Source organism: Bombus bifarius, unplaced genomic scaffold, assembly GCF_011952205.1.
Source record: "Bombus bifarius isolate JDL3187 unplaced genomic scaffold, Bbif_JDL3187 scf7180000007978, whole genome shotgun sequence".
Lineage (NCBI taxonomy): Eukaryota > Metazoa > Arthropoda > Insecta > Hymenoptera > Apidae > Bombus > Bombus bifarius.
This window is the reverse complement of record NW_022884363.1, coordinates 5,675,011-5,696,882: the sequence shown is the minus strand read 5'-3', so window position 1 is coordinate 5,696,882 and position 21,872 is coordinate 5,675,011. Positions and strand designations below refer to the sequence as shown.

The 21,872-nt window shown below is 36.6% G+C and overlaps 1 protein-coding gene across 1 annotated transcript; it reads left to right on the top strand.

Moving 5' to 3' along the window:
• Positions 1-17,042: 17,042 nt before the first annotated feature.
• Positions 17,043-20,261, top strand: LOC117204471 (esterase B1-like). Its single transcript, XM_033441895.1, has 10 exons — positions 17,043-17,692; positions 17,926-18,063; positions 18,169-18,328; positions 18,434-18,619; positions 18,704-18,903; positions 18,995-19,157; positions 19,248-19,399; positions 19,481-19,628; positions 19,745-19,877; positions 20,003-20,261. The coding sequence occupies exons 1-10, from the start codon at positions 17,486-17,488 to the stop codon at positions 20,217-20,219; spliced, it is 1,704 nt and encodes a 567-aa protein (XP_033297786.1). The 5' UTR covers positions 17,043-17,485; the 3' UTR covers positions 20,220-20,261.
• The last annotated feature ends 1,611 nt before the right edge of the window (positions 20,262-21,872 follow it).

Genomic DNA, 21,872 nt, shown 5'->3' with positions numbered 1-21,872 from the left:
TCCGCCGGGGGATGTAGGAAATTTTAGACTCTAAAGAAACGTTAGGGGTCTTTCCTCTCGAAGGGATCCAACGATCGAGTGGATGAGAAATCGATCGATCCCAAAAAGCTTTTCTAGTCCTCGCCCTCCCCTTCGTGCATGGTGACGTTTGTTTCATGAGTTTTCTCGAAAACGCCGTGTACCGCGTGCAACGATTGCGATTGTCGCGTACGTACGAACGTAGAGCAATAAAACACTAAGCAATACTAACGAATTAACGAGTTAATTAACGAGAAACGAAGTAAAATGAAATTAGTACGTCGGTCCGGGTAGAGAGCAGAGACATTTTAACCGAAGAAAAAATATAAAAATAAGAACAAAAAAAAAAAAGTAATAAAGAATTAACGAAGTGCACCGTTTGACGCGTGTTTGTTGATTTGGTCGACCGAAAAAACGCAAATAAAAGACATGCGCGAGGATAAACGTAGAAAACATAAAACGAAGAAACTAGGACGAGAGAGAGGAGCGATCTGAATAATCGTTGATCGCGCTCCTTTCCAGTTCCTCCACTTTGCTTTCGATCGGAGAATTTTTGACCACCGGCACTAATCGTCTCTCGGTTTTTAGCTACTGATTTCATTGTTCTTCATTACGTATAGTAATTATTTTTTACGAATTGTTATCAGTATTATTATTATTATTATTATTATTATTATTATTATTATTATTATTATTAACGTTTTCGGCATCATCGTATTTATTATTGTCATCGGTATTTATTATATTTATTTATTATTACTATTATTATTATCAACACCGTGTACCTTTATTTACCTCTATATAAATTCACCTTATTTCGTTGCTGTTGTTTGTTGTTGTTACGTATAGTCATATCCATTATCACTGGTGATAATGCTATCGTCTGTAACTCTCCACTTTATCGTCGATCATCTGTTCTATAGCGATTATAATTTTTGTTGTTGCTAATACAACGAGTCGATACAACGATCGGTATCGTTAAAATGCATCGCGCGAGGCAACGAAAATAAATGTTCGAGAAGGGAAAACGAGGCACACGCAATCTCTGTCTTTATTTTTCTCTTGCTTTCCCGCGGCCGCTCTGGTGAAAACAAAATGCAATATGGCGTCGCGAATTGCACGTCCACCAAATAAAGCTGCTTCTATTCACGAGCCAGATTCGCGTGTACAGTCGTTGGTCGACGTAATTGGCCGACATAATTGAGCTTCTGGAGCGTGGTGGTCGCATAAAGTCGTAGATTTCCGGTTCGAGCGAGGCGGAAATTTCAACGCGCTTAATATATCTGGAAGCTTCATTTCACCGCCGTATTGAAAGACTCCGAGCGACTATTCGAAAGCAATGTATTTTTGTATTCTCTGTTTACGGCGTCAGGGAAATATTTTGGAATAACACACGCGTGGAATTATATATATATGTACGTTTCTAGTGATAAGCTTGAATTATTTTCTATGGAACGTAATTGATAATTATAAGATTCGTAAAGCGACAATATTTATTTTCGTGATTTTTGAAGAAAATCTATCCGGGGATTAAAAACACGAAGAGACAGATATTCTTTTTTTAGTCTATCTTTTTTTTTCGTTAGATTCAGGCGATTAAAGCAAACCAAAGTCGGCTGATCTCCAATTAGATTGGTCGACGATAGGAGAAAAAAATTGGGCGGTGGATGCAAATATTCGGAGAGAAGGTTGGACTCCGAGTTCGTTACTGGAAATTGCACCGGTTCGTTACGGAAGTCTCACGGACAATTAAACTATTTTAATTGACCAGCCAGCGAGACCATTTCACGTTTGTCCTAACTTCACGGCGATATTAACGGCCGAAAGCGATTCTCGAACTAATTAAGAGTTCTTTTCCGCTCTGCCCGTGGAAAATTCGGCCTCTGTTTTCGCCGCCCACTTTTCTCCTGGCCTTACTGCTACGTCGAGAGAAATAATCGTTAATCTGTCTGTTTTCGCTGAGAGAACCATCTTTTCTTGACGAAAACAGTCAATCAGCGTTAAAAGGCCGCGAGTAACGAACTGTATCTTCTTCTAACTTTGTGAAAAAAAAAACGATTAAGAAAGAATAATTTCTTCAAGGAAATTTCTCTAAATTACTGTAATGAAATCTACAAAGGAAAAATTAACGAATTTCACGATTCTTGATGAAGCTTCCGATTCGATGCGCTCTTATGCACGGCATGCACCACGAAACCGGAAGTAGCGGTTAATGAACGAATAACGCGCTTCAATTAAAGGTTCTAAGAATTATTAGCTTGCACAAGGATATTTTTCATACCGATCTCACGAGAGCCATGAAAATGAAGGAAGACGAACGCTTTTGTACGCCACATCTGTGTCGCGCATCGATATTCAACTATTATCAGAAGGAAACACATACCACTTAACAATTGTTACGTAATAACGTAAAAAATCAATTCGACGAGTTTGCAGAAAGTAGAGATTCTTAGAAACGACGACACCGTTCTGGCAAAAGTAGCAGCTTCCCAGTCTAGTTTTCTTTTCCCTTTCTAAGAAAACTTTGCTCGTCTTGCCCGATTAAACGAAGGAAAAACAAACGCGCGTATCTCTTAAACAATGTATTCTGTACATACATACGTACGTACGTATATATCTATACATTACGTAAATATATAATGCATATATATACATAAAGATTTCCTAAGCTACATTTAAGGAAAACATTTACACATACGCACGAACACAAAACTACGTACTCTATTAGATAAATCTATCGTGTAGCTCTGTAATTCGTAGTCTAATTTTCCTCTAATTACAGCGAACGTCCTTCGCTTATCTACTAATCGCTTCTCGCTTTTGACGTTATTTATGTTAGCGTTACTCGAACGGACAGCGCTGCGCGTTTTTATTCGCTGGAACAGCAGTATAAATAGTTGCGTGAAGTTCATGGATTGAAAATTTCGTGCAATATTTACTCTATCTTAAATTATCGATCTGTACTAATGTAAAATTATATCGAAGTTTTATTGAAATGATCGTAAGTGAAAATTCCTTAAACGAGAAGATCTGTGGCGAGTTTGAAATAAGAAATTGTGTATACCACACAGAGTTTGTGATGCTGAGTTAGCACTGTCAGCATCTCTGACATTTTTGACAGATCGTAATTACAGAAATGAAACTATCAAGAATATCACGGTCTTTTACAATTGTCGATCGATCAAAGACAAGTTCGTCGCAACTATCGCTGCTTCCAGCTTCCTCCTGTCCGCGACTGCCCGTGCTATTCCTTCTGTTCCTATCTCGAGTGTCTGTGCACTTTCGTGAATTTCTATCGACGGCTGAGATCTTCGCCGTGTCTATCTCCTGTCTCCCTCGAATGTCGATCGATGATTAACAAGAATCTTCAACTACGTTTGTCCGACGTTCCTTCTCAATCGGAAAATCAATCTCTAAGCTCATCGTGTCGTCTATCTCGCCGCAGTTATAATTTCTTATCTTTTTCTGGAAGAAACATACAAATCAGAAGATATATATCTCTAATTGATCTACTCTATTGGATACTATTGACTATCGTAGGATGCTCTTAAGTTCCTGTACAACCACGTTGTGCAACAGTTAAATACTATTATATAAAGCGCCTAAGACTTTCTCGATCACATGACCAGATGGTAAATCCGGCAATTAAATTCAATTTGCTCACCTAGTGATCCTCGATCGCGAAGAGTAACCAGATGCGACCTACATCGCTGATTAGAATTGTTCTCGAATGCAATTTTCTGTGTTATCGACGCGATCGAATTAATTACATTTCGATCGCCAAAGGAGAGGGCCAGTTACGAAACCAATTTTCCGACAGTATTTCCAAAATATTGCTACGATTAATTTTAATCGAAAATACGATGCGACTCAAACGACTCGACGAGCTTTCTCGCATTCCATTATGATAATTCCATTATGAATTATTTCGACAGTCTATGAAGTTTCCAAAATACGGTAAAAGCAATCAAGAATTTCCTCAAAGTATCTGTCGAACGAGAATCTCTCAACGACTAAAGACTATCAGAACGCTCTGCACTGTCGCTAGCAATTCTCCGAAACTTTGTCTGAACTTGAAACACTGTCGCGCAATCTCTCCTCTGACTAAGGCTACGTTTCGATCTTCGCTGTAGTAATTTAACAGTCGAACGAATAGTGTCGATGAGAGCAGGCGGAACACAAGTAACGTTAAGTGAATCTTGTCTTGTCAGACTGACGCGAACAAGCAACGCGAACACATTGTGGGAACACATTCGTTATTTTGTCGCTTTACTCGTATAGTTTACGGTTTCGTGTAAGAGGGAGGGAGAGAGAGAGAGAGAGAGAGAAAGAGAGAGAGAAAGAGAGAGAGAACAGCAGAGACAGCAAAACTCGCAACGTCAGAAACTAGCGATCACCAATTCTGCTGCGTTTTAAGGACGAGACTCTCGTTTCGAGATAGTGTCGTTCGTGTTATATGAAGTGGCGCGTTACGGTTGTCGGTGAAATGTTGTTGATCGAGATGACGATAACGATGGATGAACGACATTCTGGACGCGTCGCGTTTTATAATCCTTCCAACAAGAGCCTTGACAATTTTTTAAATATTCGTTAGTTGCCTTAGTATAAGCAAAAAGAGAAAAAGAGAAACAAAAAGGGAGAGGAGGAAATTAGATGAAGAGGATGACGAAGAAGATAGACGAGCGAACGCTTCACCGACGCAATTTCAAGTAATGGTTAATCCCGTGATTATATTGTACTTGGCACCGGTGTTTCTCTATCTGCAATATTAGAACATTTCGGTTCAACGAATATTTATTTGTCGTTTGAAAAAGTAGCGTAAATAGTTCAGACTGTATCGTTGAAGGGCGAGAAATAATATCGCAATGACCACCACGGCAGACCATTTTTAGACAACCGCCCACCCCCCTGTTCCAAGACGAATCGGACACTCGTTGTAAACGTGACCCCTCAGTTGTCGCATAATAAAGCGAGCCAAAGATTGTTCCTGGTTCGAACCGCGCCCGTGGCTTATTCAGTGAACGTGACTATATTATCCGTAGAAAAGAAGTACGAATCGAACGCCTGAACCTTCGGATGAACATAAAACGCGGGTCCTTTGTCTCGATTTAATATAATATATACGCAATATAGGGATAGTCGATAACTTAGTGTACACAGTTATGATATATACGATATATTATCATACATAATATATTTTATATATTCCGAACGAAAGCGTAAACGATAATTTATTTAAGAGAACTCGTGTAGCTTTCGCCAAACGTGATTTTTCGTGTAAGACATGAACTCACTAAAATTTAAGCCACGCATAAGGAATACAACACTACCCCTATTATTCCGTATGTCTCGACAGATATATCCATATTATATATACGGGAATCGAGAACGCAGCCTCGTTTTGCAGTAGGTTCGAGGAGGCCGAGTACCTTAGACTCCGTCGATGATAATAAGATGCGCTTAATAGCACGACGTCATTTAGAGAACGATGTGTTCAGGATCTAGTTCTAGCGTTAAGTACATATGTACGCACCAAGGTAGCCATCGGAAGCGTGTTTCTCACGATCGATTCATCCGTGCTCAGCGGACCTTATTTTCGCCGGGTTTCATTCGCACTGGAGTTTCCATTTGTTTCTCCGCTCGTGGTTATGCCGATTACTATCAAAGATACGCACGTATAGAAAGACATTCGTTCGAATATATTCGTCGTACAAAACGACGATATATTGGTAAATTAGGTTATGACTTTGTTTTTCAAACATACCACTATCGATAGGCAAGTGTAGATGCAGTCTTTTGAAAATTGCTTGATTAATAGTTCGTTCTTCTGGAATTCAAAATTTGAAGCATATATCGAGGAATATTTGAATATAAAAGATGTATAACATACAAATAGAAATTACCTTGATATATATTTGTCGTACAAAACGACGATATATTGGTAAATTAGGTTATGACTTTGTTTTTCAAACATACCACTATCGACAGGCAAGTGTAGATGCAGTCTTTTGAAAATTGCTTGATTAATAGTTCGTTCTTCTGGAATTCAAAATTTGAAGCATATATCGAGGAATATTTGAATATAAAAGATGTATAACATACAAATAGAAATTACCTTGAATGCCAGGTACCCATCCTGACGATGTAACGAATTTTCGAACACGAATAATCAGGATAATACGTATTAACACTTCGCAACTACGCTGACACTTCATGCTTGATTTCGTTTCAAACGATTACTTTCGTTTTCAATTTAATCTCACGAATTTACTTAAAAATGTCGGCGTCCGTGCACCTTCGATAACATTGCAGAGAGCAACGATACAACATTCAACACCATTGTTTCACGGTATCAGCAACGAAAAGATCGTTCTTGTTGCAACAAACCGCCAAATATTGCTCATCTTAGTTCCTCGCTGATCGCGCCACCTGCAAAACCGTCGAGGTCTATAAAGCTATGTACATAGATTTACGCGTATGCACACGTAAATTTGAATATCGAAGCGCGATCGTGCAACGGCACCCCTTTATTTCTCTTTCGAAAGGTTGAAAAAGCAGAGGGACACGAAGAGCTCGGTACAGTCGAATACGATAAAAGGCTAAAGATAGAAAGAAAAATAATTCTATTTTATATTTTAACAGAAGCGATGCAACGAAGAAAGAGCGTGAAGTTTCATCAGTAAACTGCGGATGTGTTTATGCATCTATAGATAATTAAGTGCAAAAGTCTAGAAAATATATGTATATAACAGGCAAAAATATATAAGATATCCAAAGTCAAGTGCTTGTTGTATTATTTAGTAAGTAAAACGAGTTTCCATTTAGGTTCCATTCCTTTGGTTATCTTTATGAAGATATAAAGTTGCATAAACACAAACATTCGCAGTTTATTTATTAGGAATAGGACGAACGAGGACAGTCGCGTAATAAATCCGAACGCTCACGCACACTCTTGATGCATAAACACAATATGTTATATATACACTATATACATCCATAGTATATACATATGTATATGCATTAGCGGATTAACGAAACTCGCCTAATTATCGCCTACTACGGATTAATTACACCATTCATCTGTCTTTATCGATCCTTTCGTTCGGTCGCATCTGTTTCCCTTTGGTTCCCCTTTCTCCGCGTTCTATAGTGTAAATAAGAAGCTCATAGAGACGATGTAACGATGTAATGGAGTTAGTAGGATTAACAAAATAGTAGCAAAGGTGAAAACTTTAAAGCATATAGTATATAAGAGTCTCACGAGACGAGGTACACTATAAAGTAAGTAATGTTATACTGGCGAGAACTGGGTTCCCAGTTGGGCCAATATTCGATAAATATCGGCGTGAAGGATCTAGTTACTTTTTTTTTATCTCCTTAGTTCGTTCGTGATCGCGTAACGGTCGTTGCTTTTTTCGGATGGTAGAAGGCAGAAGCCAATCTCAACGTGACATTGCCCGGAATCGTTGGTCATAAGCATAAGAATTAATTTTAAGTTTCTTCGCTTCGCGAAACAACATGTACGATACAATCACCCGTGGTTTTACGCGTTTCCCCAGTTTCTTGCTGCTTCTCAACTGTATTTTAAGAGTCACGACGAATCGTGCAAAATTTAAATACTGCATAATTTACTTTAAAAAGATTTGTTCTGGAAATTACTGTATATCGAAATAGATCACACAGGCCAGATTAGGGATAATAATTATAAACTTAATTAACGTGGATGCTAGTAAATATGGAACGTGACTGTGTAAATTGCAATATACGTCAATAGTAATTTCAGTTGCAGCTGATATCAATCGCGTACAGTATCGTAATTGCCAATACCCACTAAAACATATATTGGTCAGCTACCAATGTCATATGAGTAGTTATCGATCGTAATTAATAATCGTTAATGCAATTCTGTAGAAAAATTGAAATCAGTTTAATTGAGTTTGCGATAACGTTGGACAGTTATCTTCTTTTTTTTATTCGACAGAAACTGGGGTAACGATATATGAATTTCACGTATGATTAATCCTTAAACGCTGATTGCATCCGGTGACCTAAATCCCAGTAGATTCCTAACCTAATTGCAGGCACATGACACGGGGCAAACGTAACACATACAAAATCGGTAAATTCTCGGGTAATTTCTCGAATATAGGTTTGAAATGTTATACGTACGTGATTACAAGGCTAAAATCACTGAAATTGGCGATCGCTTTAACGTGGAGACGAAATTTATCGAGAATCGTTAGATGCAACGAAATGCTGGGTTGAAGAGCCTTAATGAGAGAAGGGAACCTGATGGGTAATCGAATTTATTGAAAACTTCGCAAGGAACACATCGGACGTTTTCGTTGTCGTTTTAAAAATTTATGTTTCGTTCTTAGGAAAAGTGATATCATGCATTCATAAAGAATTTGATATAAAAATGAGAAAATAAATTCGATCGAACTTGTATTTGAAACTGTTGAGAAATTGCTCGTAAAAGCTGCATGGTGGACATCAGTTTCGTGAATAATCGCATCGCGTGCGAATCTTTCACGTATACATGAACGTGTTGAGAAAATAAGAAGAGTTGCACGCAACTTTACAGCAATAATGCTCAAACACGAGATTAAATGGCTACTTGTGTAACCACATTTGTGTCGTCGATGTTTAATGTTCGTGGAACAAGAAAATTAGTAAAAAAAAAAATGTTGTATTAAATGTTCAATTATACTTGGTGTAATACTCAATAAGGAAATAAGAAAACGTGTCAATAATATTATTATATGGAACGCCATGTTTTTTAAATTGAAACGACTGGACCACACGGACGATCGTCGAAGCGGCAGCGAACGTTGCGTTTGTTGCGAACTGGCGCTTCGACGCGAGCTCAAAGATGAAAAAGTGATACCTTAATTTCGCTGATAAATTAACGATTCGGCTCATGTCTGATAGTAGAACTAGTCGCACGTACTCCAGTCAAGTCAAAAGCAATACTCGAATGTAGAATAATTTTTCGTGTGTAATGTCCATGAGTATGTACAAATATTCGAACACCGTTAAGTATGGAAACTTCGATGATTGACCATATTCGATAACACGATAACATGTTGCGAGTGAAACTTGTAACACGTCTCAATAGATGGTCGAAGCTCATAAATCTTAAACACGTAGAAAACAAAACTGATACGGAGTCGCACAGCCTCGTTTGAGTTGCATATTAGAAAATATATACGTATAGAAAATAAAAATTGATGCTGGAAGAAAGTTTCATTTCAAAAAAAAAAAAAAAAAGAAAAAGAAAAAAAGAAAAACAAGTGCGTAGTTTCGTTTAACGCATAAAAGGAGGTGGTTAATGGTAAATTGACAGAAGTATGAAAGTTCGAGCATGCTATTGGGTCATCGTTACAAGATTATCTACATAAGCAATAACACATTACGCCGCCTAATAATCGTTTTAAAAAATGACTCCGGGTTCCCACGAGACTCGTTCTATGTGTGACACTCGATAGCAAACGTCCAACGAAAAATGCGCGCGATCGATCGATCAGTATTGCTCAAGGAACTAGAAACGAGTCAATAACGAGTCAATAAATTCGTAAGTCTCGTTAGTTTAATTAAACATTGTAGCAAGCTAACCAAAGTTTATAGCAGTGATATTAAGTACAAAAAAAAAGAACAAACGAAAATAAAAAAAATCGTGAAATTTCGTAGTCAACAAATGCAACTATGTATGTATATGTTAGTCAAATGTCACTTTCTTCGCTCTTCGATGTTGTTCGCGCGCATTTTCAGTCAGTAAGAAAGATCGGACAAAAGTGATCGTCAAAGATGCCGTGGTGTCGATAATTAAAACAAACCTGCAAAAAATATTTTGTACTTACATATAAACGAATGGTTCGATTTTAGTGGGAATCTACTGATGATCACTTTTTTCACTTCTCGTGTCACAAGAAATTTCTCTCTACGACTCTCACTGTTCACTGTATTTTCCACTTCGTCTGTGACTTATATGCGCACGAGAAAACATCAGTCGCAAGATCTGCAAAGCGTTCGCAATTAATAATTAAACTTTAACGAACATAGTAGACGCACTGAGTATAACGACGCTGGTGTTTTGTGGACGTAGAGATCTCACGTTATACCTTGTTTTTATATGAACGATGAAAATGACCAGGTGAAAAAAGATTTTCTTCGCGTATCTAGCAAAGATATTAAAATCTGTTCCTTCTAATTTGAGTTCTTTAAATCGAATTATTAAAACAGATACGGATAACCTCTGAAGAACTACGTCCAGAAACAGGTGCGAAAATGTAACAGAAGCCTCTCGCTCGAAATTCTCCTGTCTGTCGCTATACCTTTTCCTGTTTCGGCTTCGACTTTCCGTCTCCATGTGGCTTTATTCTTCTCTACCAACCATCTACTCTATTATTACATATACCGCTTCCTGTTTAAACAACGTAAAGCTTGGTAGAAAGGTTAGCGGACACAAAACGACAAAACTGTTCGCCTACTCCCTCTATACTGTTTTCTATTGCTTCCCTATTCTCTCACTATCTGTCTCTGATAACCTTTTGTAAATCGAACGAATTCTGTTAACGAAGATGGTTTGATGATTCTTCGTCGAGGTGGTACGCGTGAGTTTTGATTCGATTCCGTGACGTTTCTAGCTTTAAGAAACGACTATCTAAACATAGAGGTCTGTCTTTGGAACTGCGAGCTTTCCTTATCGAAAAAAAAGGAGACTAACAAGGTTGATAGATACATAAATTTGTAGCGCAGTTTGTTGTTTTGGGATAGTGTAAGAACGAGATAAGAGCGCCAGGGGTATGGAACGAGAAAGAATAAGAGAGGAAGAAAAAAGGAGAACGAAGAAAAAAGTGCCTATATACATCAGTAAAATTATTCGTTAGCGTGCATTTATGCGTTTCAACGAGTACGGACAGTGTCAATTACAGGTAAAAAGAAGCGACAAACAAGATACATGTGCGTGATGAAGACGAAAGATACGAGCAAGGATACGACGAAGCAATATCGAGCGACGATCCGAGATTACAAAACGCTTGCGAGTACCAATTATTAACAACGACTACGACGATGACGATAATGATTGCGAACTATGATTACTATTATTGTTATTATTGATTGCGAACCTAAATTAATGAGCTAATCGCCGTGGAGTGTCGCTCGGGTTCTGCTAGGTTATGCTAATGACGTTCGAGATAGATATTTTGCGATCAATTAAAAAATCGTTAGCCTGGAAGTTAATGAAACGAACAATACGAGAACACCAAATTGTATAATATAATTACGATATCGTAGGACGCAGTAAGTATCAATGCGTATTATTAACATTGTATAGCAGTGTATTATCGTTTGGAAGCCAGCTTGAAATTTACGTTTAATGTGACGAAGAAAACGTTGTCGTTTAGCTGAAAAATCGTGCTTCCAAAGCATCGTCCCACGTAGATCCTCGTGAGCTCGTTCGACGCATACCACGGCGCTTTAGGGACGGATGTGATATAAGGTGAACCTTAACCTAACCTATAACGCATATAGATATTGATATTGTATGCATTGTGATAGTATTCTCGAGGAAAAACAAAACGACACACACCAATTCAACAACAAGAACAAAAAAAGAAAAATAGAACAAACCGCGTAAAAAAATCCCTGCCTCCTCCAAAGTGCGACTGATATTTACAGGATATTGTTCCAATTGGATGCTCCCAAGGAAGCCGGGGTATTCAAAAGCAATAACTTCGTAGGCGGTCGCGGATCCTCGATGAGGTACCTTTGCGACCGATTAATATAAATAATAATAACGGCGCAAAAAAAAAGTATGAATAGGCCGATGAATTTTTAACCTTAATAATTTTAATTGTAATGATGACTTAGCGGTGCAGGATCACACACCGACGTTACAAGTCTGGATCACGAACAGTCAAACATACACACACGTACACACTAACGTAGTGAACAATTATTTGCTACTCGTTACGATAATAAACTACCGAGAAAGGAAATGAATAATTAGCGAAGACGAAAAATGAACGAAAGAGAGAACGAGTGTGTGTGAAAGGAGAGAATACGAGCAAGAGAATGGTAGGCATAGGCGTAGATAATGAATCATCTTTACACGAGCGCACGCACGTGCGCGCGCGCACCCATCCACATAGTCATGTAAACACAGACACACCATACAGTGAGCCTAATAAACGATTTAGTAAGAGTTATTATTATAATTAAAGAAAAAAAAAAGAATGAGAAAAGACGAGGAGACTAGCGATGGCTTTTATAAGATGAAGTAATACGATGCAGCGCGACAAAACGCGCACCACTGGTTACATTGATATACATAAATCTATTATATATATAAATATATATATATATTATATACATAAAAAAATATTATATATATATTATAGTATTCGAACTTTAGTTCGAAGAAAATAGCGACGGTACGACGAATGAGTAGAGAGCGCAAAAATAATAATATTATGTTTCGTCGTAAAGATTTGAAGAAAATGTGAGCGAGAGTGAGAGAGCGAATATGAACAAAAATTGTCAAATAGAAGAGCGAGAGGGACGTGAGTGAATGTAACAAAAAAAAAAAGGAATAACAGTAACAGAAAGAATGAAAGAGTAGAGAAGTAAATGCAAAAAAAAAAAATACAATTGTGCAGGTATCCATATTTTATAGCTTTTACGTAAGAAATTAAACCGTACACACGCAGAACGCGAAGTTAACTATATATATTTATATAGATACGTTGACACGGTATTACCGATGAAATTATATCGAATTACTGGTAGGCTGGCGTTATTACGATGATTTATCGCTTTGATGATTAGTACCGTCGTTCGCGTTATTGCGCGTCAACGCGTGAACTTAAACAGATACACAACAACGAGAAGAAAATCACAACACGAAACCAACCGAGTTACTTAACATTCGGTAACGATTCTTTTATCATCGTTATTACTACAATCAACTGTCGTTCTTGCTACTATTATTTTCATTTATAATTACGATTATTACCGGTTATCGTCGGTCGGATATTATTATTTATCGCGACGTTATAATTCTCATTGAACGGCGATGAAGAGAGATACCAGTTATATTATATCTATTAACGGAAAAAAAATAATACAATTATACCTTGCATGACTACGTAGGGCTATACTGCCGCCGAAGCAATACAAAGAGCAATATAGAGTTAAAAGGTAATTAACGAGATTAAAGGTACTAAAGGTAAACGATATTAATAACCGCGGAGAAAAACGCCGTAGGTATTATACACTGAACACTCGACACTATTCTCCTTCATGACACTTTACACACACGTACATAAATACAGAAATACGTATTAACACACATAAAGACACGCAACATGACAGAACACAAACAGAGACACGCACGATTATAATTACTTACACGCATGAACGCCCAGATACTCGGGCCACAGAACACACCACAGGTGGACACTATGTATAGTCATTAATTTATTCTGACCGTAGTGCTAATTGTACTTAGCATTTACGTAGATGACACTAATTGCCTAGGTCGACCAGCTCGTCCGGGGTTCCTGTTGCCGTGCGAGTTACACCCTCCTCTGATCACCCCTTTAACCTCGCCGGTGTATCTCCCTTCCGCGACGCGAACCGAAGCCACGATCGTCGTCGACGATGTAATTTCCTACGGTGTATCCGGCGGCAACGGCGGGAACCCTCGTCGATCGAATTTCGCCTAATAATGAAATAATAAAAAAAAAAAAACGGTAGCGATATAGAGTTATTCGTAGAATCGCTAATGTATTTCACTCGGTGCCTGTGACAGCTGAGCTAGCTATCCGTTCGAGAACGAAATGATTGACAATACATTGTTGAATAGAGTGCAACTTATGAAGAATCTTCATATTCCTTCGAAAACTTTGATAACTGTTACCATCTTCCTATTCTCAGTTCACCTTCTTTTTTATATATTTTTTATCCTTGAGTATTTCTCATTTCTAACTTGTTTAAAACTTTCCATAAGGTTTCTTCCTTTTTTGAATCGTCTGAGAGATTATCTTTTTCCGATTATGGAAATATTAGAAGCTTATTTCCATCCTTTTTTAGTCTACTCGATCCTCGATATTTTGTTATTTATTTTGTCAAAAAATGTGTTCCTAATAAATCCGCTTAGTTTATCTCTAAAGTATTATCTCCAGCGAAGGATTATTTAGCGAGCGACGGATAAAAAGGACACTAATCACGTGTTGTTTGTTTTCGATGTCTCTATTCGACAGCCAGTAATTTCCTCTATTTTCACCCTTCTAATTACCTACTCACTGATGTTTCCACATCTGGTCGATAACAAGTTCGACCGACTATGACAAAGCTGTTCACGGGTACCACCTGGAATACGTAGTATTAGCATGGTGTGAAAACGATAGTGACGCTAGATGAATTAGCTTTAAGCTTCTTTCTCGCTAAGAGGGAACCTATTATTATAATAACGATATTTACATACATTTGTATTATTTGTAAACTAGCGCTAATACAAAACTCCAATTTGTGCATCGACACGCGAAACAAGAAGAGAGTCCCGTTTCCCTGAACCCTTATTCCTGGACCCACGAAGCCCAGACGAATGAGTCAAACGAAACCAAAAAAAAGAAACAAGAAAAAACAAAGAAAAATGGTAAAAAAAAGTGAAAGAAATGGAAAATAAGCTCCCGCCCTTGTTCCTGTTCCGCTCGTCCGAACGGACTATCGTTTTTGTAACAAACAAAATACGAATATGTGAGTCACAACACTAAAAGAAAAAGAACACCAGGACACTTTCGTTTCTCCGTTCCAATTTGTAATTTTTCGCTCTGTAACGTCTCTCGTCTATTATATGTATCTTCTCTCTCTGTAATATCGGGCCTTTTTCCTCCAAACGAAGTAAAACGAAAAAAAAAAAACGAAGGGAAAAACGAGAAAAAAGAGAAAAAAACGACGAAGATGAAGAACACGGAATAAGAGAACACGAACTTTACCTATCCTGATATACTTCTCATAGTGTTGGATGGTAACGTTACAAGACAAAAGGGAATAAAACGTTAATTGAGCATTGTTATCTATGTAATACAACATAGGATGTTTTGTATTATATTTTCATAATAAATAGACACGTAGAAAAAGACGTATTAACCATACCAGTGTTATTTTTTTACTCTCCATCCACTGTTTCTTAACTAAGGAAAACTTTCGAATAAATACATACTTATTGATTTATTTTCATTTCTTTTTCTAGCCTTTTATACATACACAATCGAAAGATTAGGATTTTTTCTTTGAAGCAATGATTCCCTTCTCGGAATACATGAATTATTTACAATATTTGCAGTTTATACGATATTTACAAGTCTTTTGGTTCTTTCCTTCCTTCCTCGCCCCTTCTCTTCTCTCACAATGTTAAAATTAACAAAACATTCGCATTTCTGAAATAAACAATTTTTGAATTCTTCGACTTTTGGATCTTTGAATATTAAAATTTTCTTTTAAGTAATTATTTATAGAGATTTTTAAATTCGTTGTACGTTCTTCGTTTTCTCAATCGAATTTGTAATATGTCTCCCTTAGTTAACTATTATCATAATTTTACAACTCTTGCAAAGTCGATAGACAGACGTGGAAGAAGAGAAGAGTCACGGATAGCTCCGTAACAGGTCACCTGTTATATAATAGTTCCTGTCGACGTTACGAGAGGCATGAAAAGAACCTATAGAGGCGATCACGTATTCGCTCTTCCATTATAAAGCAACAACTTCGATACCCTTTCCCTGTAGCTAACAATAAAAAAGCGCGGATGTTGAACTTAAGGAGGCAGCCGAGGGCTGAGCGTAGAAGAAATTCAAGTGAAACTCAGCAGAAGTTAGCAACGTTTCAAGTACCCAGAGAATGTGGAACGTTTCGTTCACGAACCTTCTCTCGTTTCGCTTCCAAGCGTTCCTCTGCTTTAAATTTCCTTTTAATTGAAAAATAATTGAGATAACGCTGAAATTTCTCCAGTCGTTTAATGTATTTTCACCAGAAAAATTTATTTCTATCACGATATAGCAAACAATTTTTATGATATCTTTTCGTATCTTTAATGGTTTATAAGATATTTATGAAATAGTATAGAGATTACTTAATTTTTTGCTAAATCACGATAAGTTAAAAATTCGATGAAAATCGTATGAATGTAAATACATTGCTTCGTCAGTAATTTGATCTACGCCATGCTAATTGAAGATTAATATCTCAAATTAATGTTTCGAAATTAACCTAGCAGCGTTATCGTTCCTAAATCATCTACATACAGCAGATATCATCACAACGAAGTATTACACGATGACTTTGGTATGATTTGAAGAGGATATCATCGCGTTTGGAGATGATCCAAAAGCAGTGTCTTTCTTCTGACAGAAGCCGCTTGTTTTGCATTTCGTCCTATGCTGACTGCGCGTGTGTAATTTGTCACGTTCTTTTCAAAAGAAGGTATAATATACATATGCAGTCGCAATTAATAGGAAGCGTTTGATCGTTTAACCTTTTCGCTGCGATATTCCCGCAACAGAAAGCGCTTTGGCGTACGGGTCGAAGCAATTTATCAAATCGTTAAAATGTCTCCACTTCAAGCGGACTGTATACATCACGCGATGCAACATTGGAAACCGTTTCGTTTTGTCTATTTTGAAACTTCTTTTTTATTTTCTACCGTCCGGAAGCTGTAGCTTGGCCCAGTTACGTAGCAAGAAGGTTAATTGGTTTATTTTATTATTTATTCTTTCCACTCTTTTGTCCTTGTTATTAATGTAGTTCATAGCTTTCTGCTTTTATTATTTAATTTTAGACTGCGCATTGCATTTATAGACAATTTAAAGACATAAAAGTACACGGATTGTACGTGAAATTCTAAAACATATAATATATATAAGGTAAAATGTAATATATAGAATATATTCGCTATAAGATATAGTAAATAAAATATATTTCAATTTAAATTTTATTTCTTTAATTGTGTTTATAAAAATATGAATCGTCTCATGAAAATCCGCAACTACTTCTTACTATTTGAAGTCCTTTCTATCCACAATTTGTATCTTTATCATATCTTCGATCGATCAGATATACAAAATATACAAAATATAGCAAGTATCGCTTTGATATTTCATCGATTGTTTATGAAAAAGGAACGTGTAAATAATTACGCAATGATTCACCCAAATAAATTCGCACCACCGATGCAACTTCGATAAGTAACAATATCGTCAGGTGAAATTCGAAACTGCGAAACTGTAGTTTGAGAATTGCATATTATGCAAAATTAGAATGCTGGTTAAGCTGATTAATATTCGGCTTACTTTATATTCGTTGGAGCGAAGGTTCCAAAAGTGTCAAGATCAACTAGTCAATACAAGTATTTCTTATATTCGTATAATTTCAACAGTTTCAATACCTTCATTAAGGAATCAGCATGAATGGCGCAAATGTCTACCTTTTTGTTCTTTTAATTTCATCGTTGGAATATTTCATCATCAGTTCCCCTCGGACTTTCGTTGTTGAAACACCTAGTGGACCTGTTCGTGGTTTGGTGTTGCGCACAGTATGGAATTCAGTCAAATATTCTTCGTTCAAAGGGATTCCCTATGCGAAACCACCCCTTGGTGACTTGAGATTTAAGGTGAATTTAAGTAAAACACTTCTTTTTTTCCGAGTGTTCTTGATCTCACTTCCATTGTTGATTACAATACGAAACTCGAACCAAAAATATCGAAATAAAAATCATATGAAAAATAAGTATCTCTTTACGAGGGAAAAATAAATATTTCTTGCATTTAACAGTGATTTCCACTTACGGACAGAATGCTTCAGTGATATTCCATATAATCGTTTCATTTATTTTGATTATTGCAGCCTCCGGTTCCGAAAGAACCATGGAAAGGTGTGTTAAATGCTTTCGAAGAGGGCAATATGTGTCCTCAGTCGGATTACGTGACGAGCGTATTTAGTGGTCACGAGGATTGCTTGTATCTGAACGTGTATACTCGTGAGGTAATTATTGTTTCAATCTCGTAAAGATTTGATACTAAATAATTTCGATAAAGTTTGCCGAGTTTCTGGACCAAAGACTTTAGAAGATACAATCGTTATTAATAGATGATATTCAAGGGTAAAGTAAGATTGAGACCAGTTATGGTGTGGTTATACGGTGGTGGCTATATGTCTGGTCATTGTAATTCGTCCTTATACGGACCTGATTTCTTTATGGAAGAAGATGTTGTTTTGGTCACCTTCAATTACCGACTTAGCGTTTTAGGTATTATTATTACAAACGATATTTCTTCGTTTGAAATTAATTTTTTATGCTTGCCTAATTTAGGCAGCTTTTAGTTACTTCGTAGGATATTAATTAATCTTCCAGGATTTCTGGCGCTAAATCATCCGAACGCAACGGGTAATGCTGGTTTAAAGGATCAACAGTTGGCTTTTCAATGGGTACAAAGCAATATTGCGGCGTTTGGGGGCGATCCAGAACAAGTGACAATTTTTGGGGAAAGTGCTGGCAGCACTTCCATCGGTTTTCACATGTTATCTGAACGATCCAGAGGTATATTTTTAAAATATTCGCTATTCTTCTAGTTTTTCTTGCTTTGGATTTTTATTTCTTGTTTTATATCGTTCACTTTTTCAGGACTGTTTCGTCGATCGATTAGCATGAGTGGCACACCGTTATGCCCCTGGGCGTACCATACACCGGAACAGATGATTCATAATGCTTATAAACTCGCTGGCTTTCTTAATTACGTACCTAAGAGCAGGGATGATTTGTTGAATTATCTTCGTCACGCACCTGCGATCAAACTTATAAGAGCAGCGGAAAAAGTTGACCTGGTAATTAATCCTACTAATACTGGATTGATTACTTGGAAATTTTAATATCGTCACATATTAATTCAAATTCCATGATTTCCTATATTTCTAGAATATATTGCCATTTCGACCGACTATAGAAAATCCCGATATAGATCCTACCAACAGCTCGTTTCTAACAGAATGTCCTATAGCAAAATATCATAATGGAGACTTCTATCATCACGATATGATGTTGGGTTACACTCGCAACGAAATTCTTCTCTTCCTAGGTCGTAAGTATCACGATTATCTTCTAATAATATTAATTGCGCTATATTATTATAGCGTATGATACTAAATACACTTACGTTTGACACGTTTAGCGCCAATAGGAGTGGCAAACATGATCGACTGGGCCAGAAAGTATCTCCAGAGCATAAATACATATAATGAGAAGTATACCAAAGAACCAATAGCACTATTCGCGCAAATTATATGCAATTTTTTTAACACCAGTTATAATAAGCTGGAGAAGGTAAAAATGATTTCTTTTTAGTATCTCTATATAACAATAGTCTTTCTTATCTTTTTGTAATAATATCGTTAACATTTATAGATCGCGATGGATATACTCTTCTCTGGCCCCATTGATCTGACTCAAAGATTAATTACTACGCACAATAAGGGTCACTCTACTTATTATTATAGATTATCGTATCAATCAAAGTACTCTTGGCACATAGTTGATCACAATCCATTGAATGGTACATTTTTAAAAATACATACTATGACGTTACATATGAAGAATAGAATAGAAACGTAAAACAAAATAGAAAATATAAAGAATGGTATTTCTGGAATTGATTGAGAGTTCTTTCAGGGACTGCTCATTTTGACGATGTTGGATACATATTCAATTCAAATGCACTTCGTGCACCTACAAATCCGAGACATAGATTCAATCGATTCAGAAAAAAGATGGTGAAGCTGTGGGCTAATTTCGCCAAATACGGGTCCGATTAATTAGAAAATAAAATAGATACTTAATTACTTATACTATTTTATATATTTATAATATATATTAATAGTATCGTACTAATACTATTCAGAAAAATTTTATATGTTGTTATTTTCTCAGAGATCCTACTCCAAAGAATCATAGTCGTTCGCATCTCGACGTCAATTGGACAAATTCTGGGCACAATGGTCTTCAACTAGACATTAATACAGTTTCCACGATGCATAAACGTTTGATCGATGCAAAGACTGAAAGTTTCGAAAGATTGTACTACAGGGTACTGCCATTGGTTTCGTCTTGCGTGAACAAGCCTATAAGGTTTTTAAATTGTGTCTGATATTGTTGTATATTGTTACGTTTAATAAAATTAAGAAGAAAAGCTGTGTTCATCTTTTCGAGTTTCTTTCAACGATTATTAAAGCTCAGAACGATAATCAAAATTTTGTCGAGTGTCGTTAATATAATATTAGGACCACAAACGAAATCTCGATATTGCAACATGAAAAACATATTTTGATGAGTCAGGAAATAGTCTATCTTCAATTCCAACGGAAGAACACTAAAAAGATAGCATTTATATGCCTAGCTTATCTTTCAGATAGTAATTAACACAGATACATATAGAAATAAGGTATAAATTTTCATGCAAATGAATTTAGATAAACCGTGCACAGACAAAGATATCGAAATTCATTTAAATTTATGTATACCGTTCAAAATAATTTGAAAGTAATTTGAAGAAAGAAAAGAAATCAGAAGAATAGAACTTATTTTTTTCGACCAACGAACTTCTCATTTAACATTTCTACCGTGCAAATCTCAGAGATGCTGACAAAATTCATTATCTGGCTGGTAAATTCCGCCAATCTTATCTCGGCAGATATACAAACTCAAACAAAACCATAGAAACAATGTCACATGTTTTATGTATTCTTTTAACAACAACAATTATAATTCTTACCCGTGAATATTTCTAAACTTTAGTTAGAAGTTCTACGTACGATATCTATAATGGATTTTTAATAGCACGACACAAGCTGTCACGTGGAGACAGGAAAATACCTATAAGAATGTGTACATCGTCTTAATAACTCGAAATCAACGAAGAATGTGGCGTGAAATTCTTTGCTAATAATTACTCGGCTAAACTCGTTTCGATATCTTTCCTTGTGAAATAGACTCGACGCATTGGGTAACCATTCTCACGCGACCAAACTGTTTCTCTATACGTATGTATTTCAAAGAATGGATCTTGAAAATAATTGGAAAATAATTTGATACAGCGATACAATTAACAAATTTTAGGTAAATCGTACATTTCGTAAATTTTAGGTAAATTTTAGGTAAATCCAACTGTCTTAAAGAAGACAGAATTGCTTTTCATGATTCATCGAACTTACGACAGAGGAGATACGCGTGAAATGTATAAGATTTATAAAATTAATAAAATAAACAAGATCTATAAAAACGTGGAAATGTATAAAAAGCTCAGAATTTTTGACGTCAGACGATATATTTATTCGAGCATAATTTATATTAAGTGATACGAACAGATTGTGGCGGTCCAAAGAAAAGAGTTTAAGCACATGTGTTGGCCGCATAACCTGCGAAACGACGTGCGAGGCCAAGACGTCGTAAAAGAAAAAGCCCTGGCCAGGACGTCGTAAAAGAATAAACCCTGGGACTTGCAAAAATGCGCAAGGGCCTTCGATAATAAAAAAAAATCGTTTGCCCATCAATAGAAAAGAAAGCTTTCTCTTTCGGGGGCAACCTATATAAAGGGAAATGAGGAAAAACTCGAGACAGTTACAGACGATTAGTCACAATCAGTCAGTCAAATTTACAATGTAGGCGCAGTTACACGCGGAATCGCATGTGGTGAGTAAAGTCGAGTCGAAGGCGAACAAATGAAAAACAGTACCAGCACGGTCTAGGTAACGCGCGCTAATAAAATTGTGAAATCCGTCTCATAATAGTAATAAACTCGTTT

Bases quoted from the DNA above. Each gene is read 5' to 3' on its own strand.
- LOC117204471 (XM_033441895.1), top strand. From the start codon at position 17,486: ATGAATGGCGCAAATGTCTACCTTTTTGTTCTTTTAATTTCATCGTTG. The intron at 18,064-18,168 runs GTAATTATTGTT...CGTTATTAATAG, and splicing joins TGAACGTGTATACTCGTGAG to ATGATATTCAAGGGTAAAGT. The intron at 19,158-19,247 runs GTAAGTATCACG...TGACACGTTTAG, and splicing joins AATTCTTCTCTTCCTAGGTC to CGCCAATAGGAGTGGCAAAC.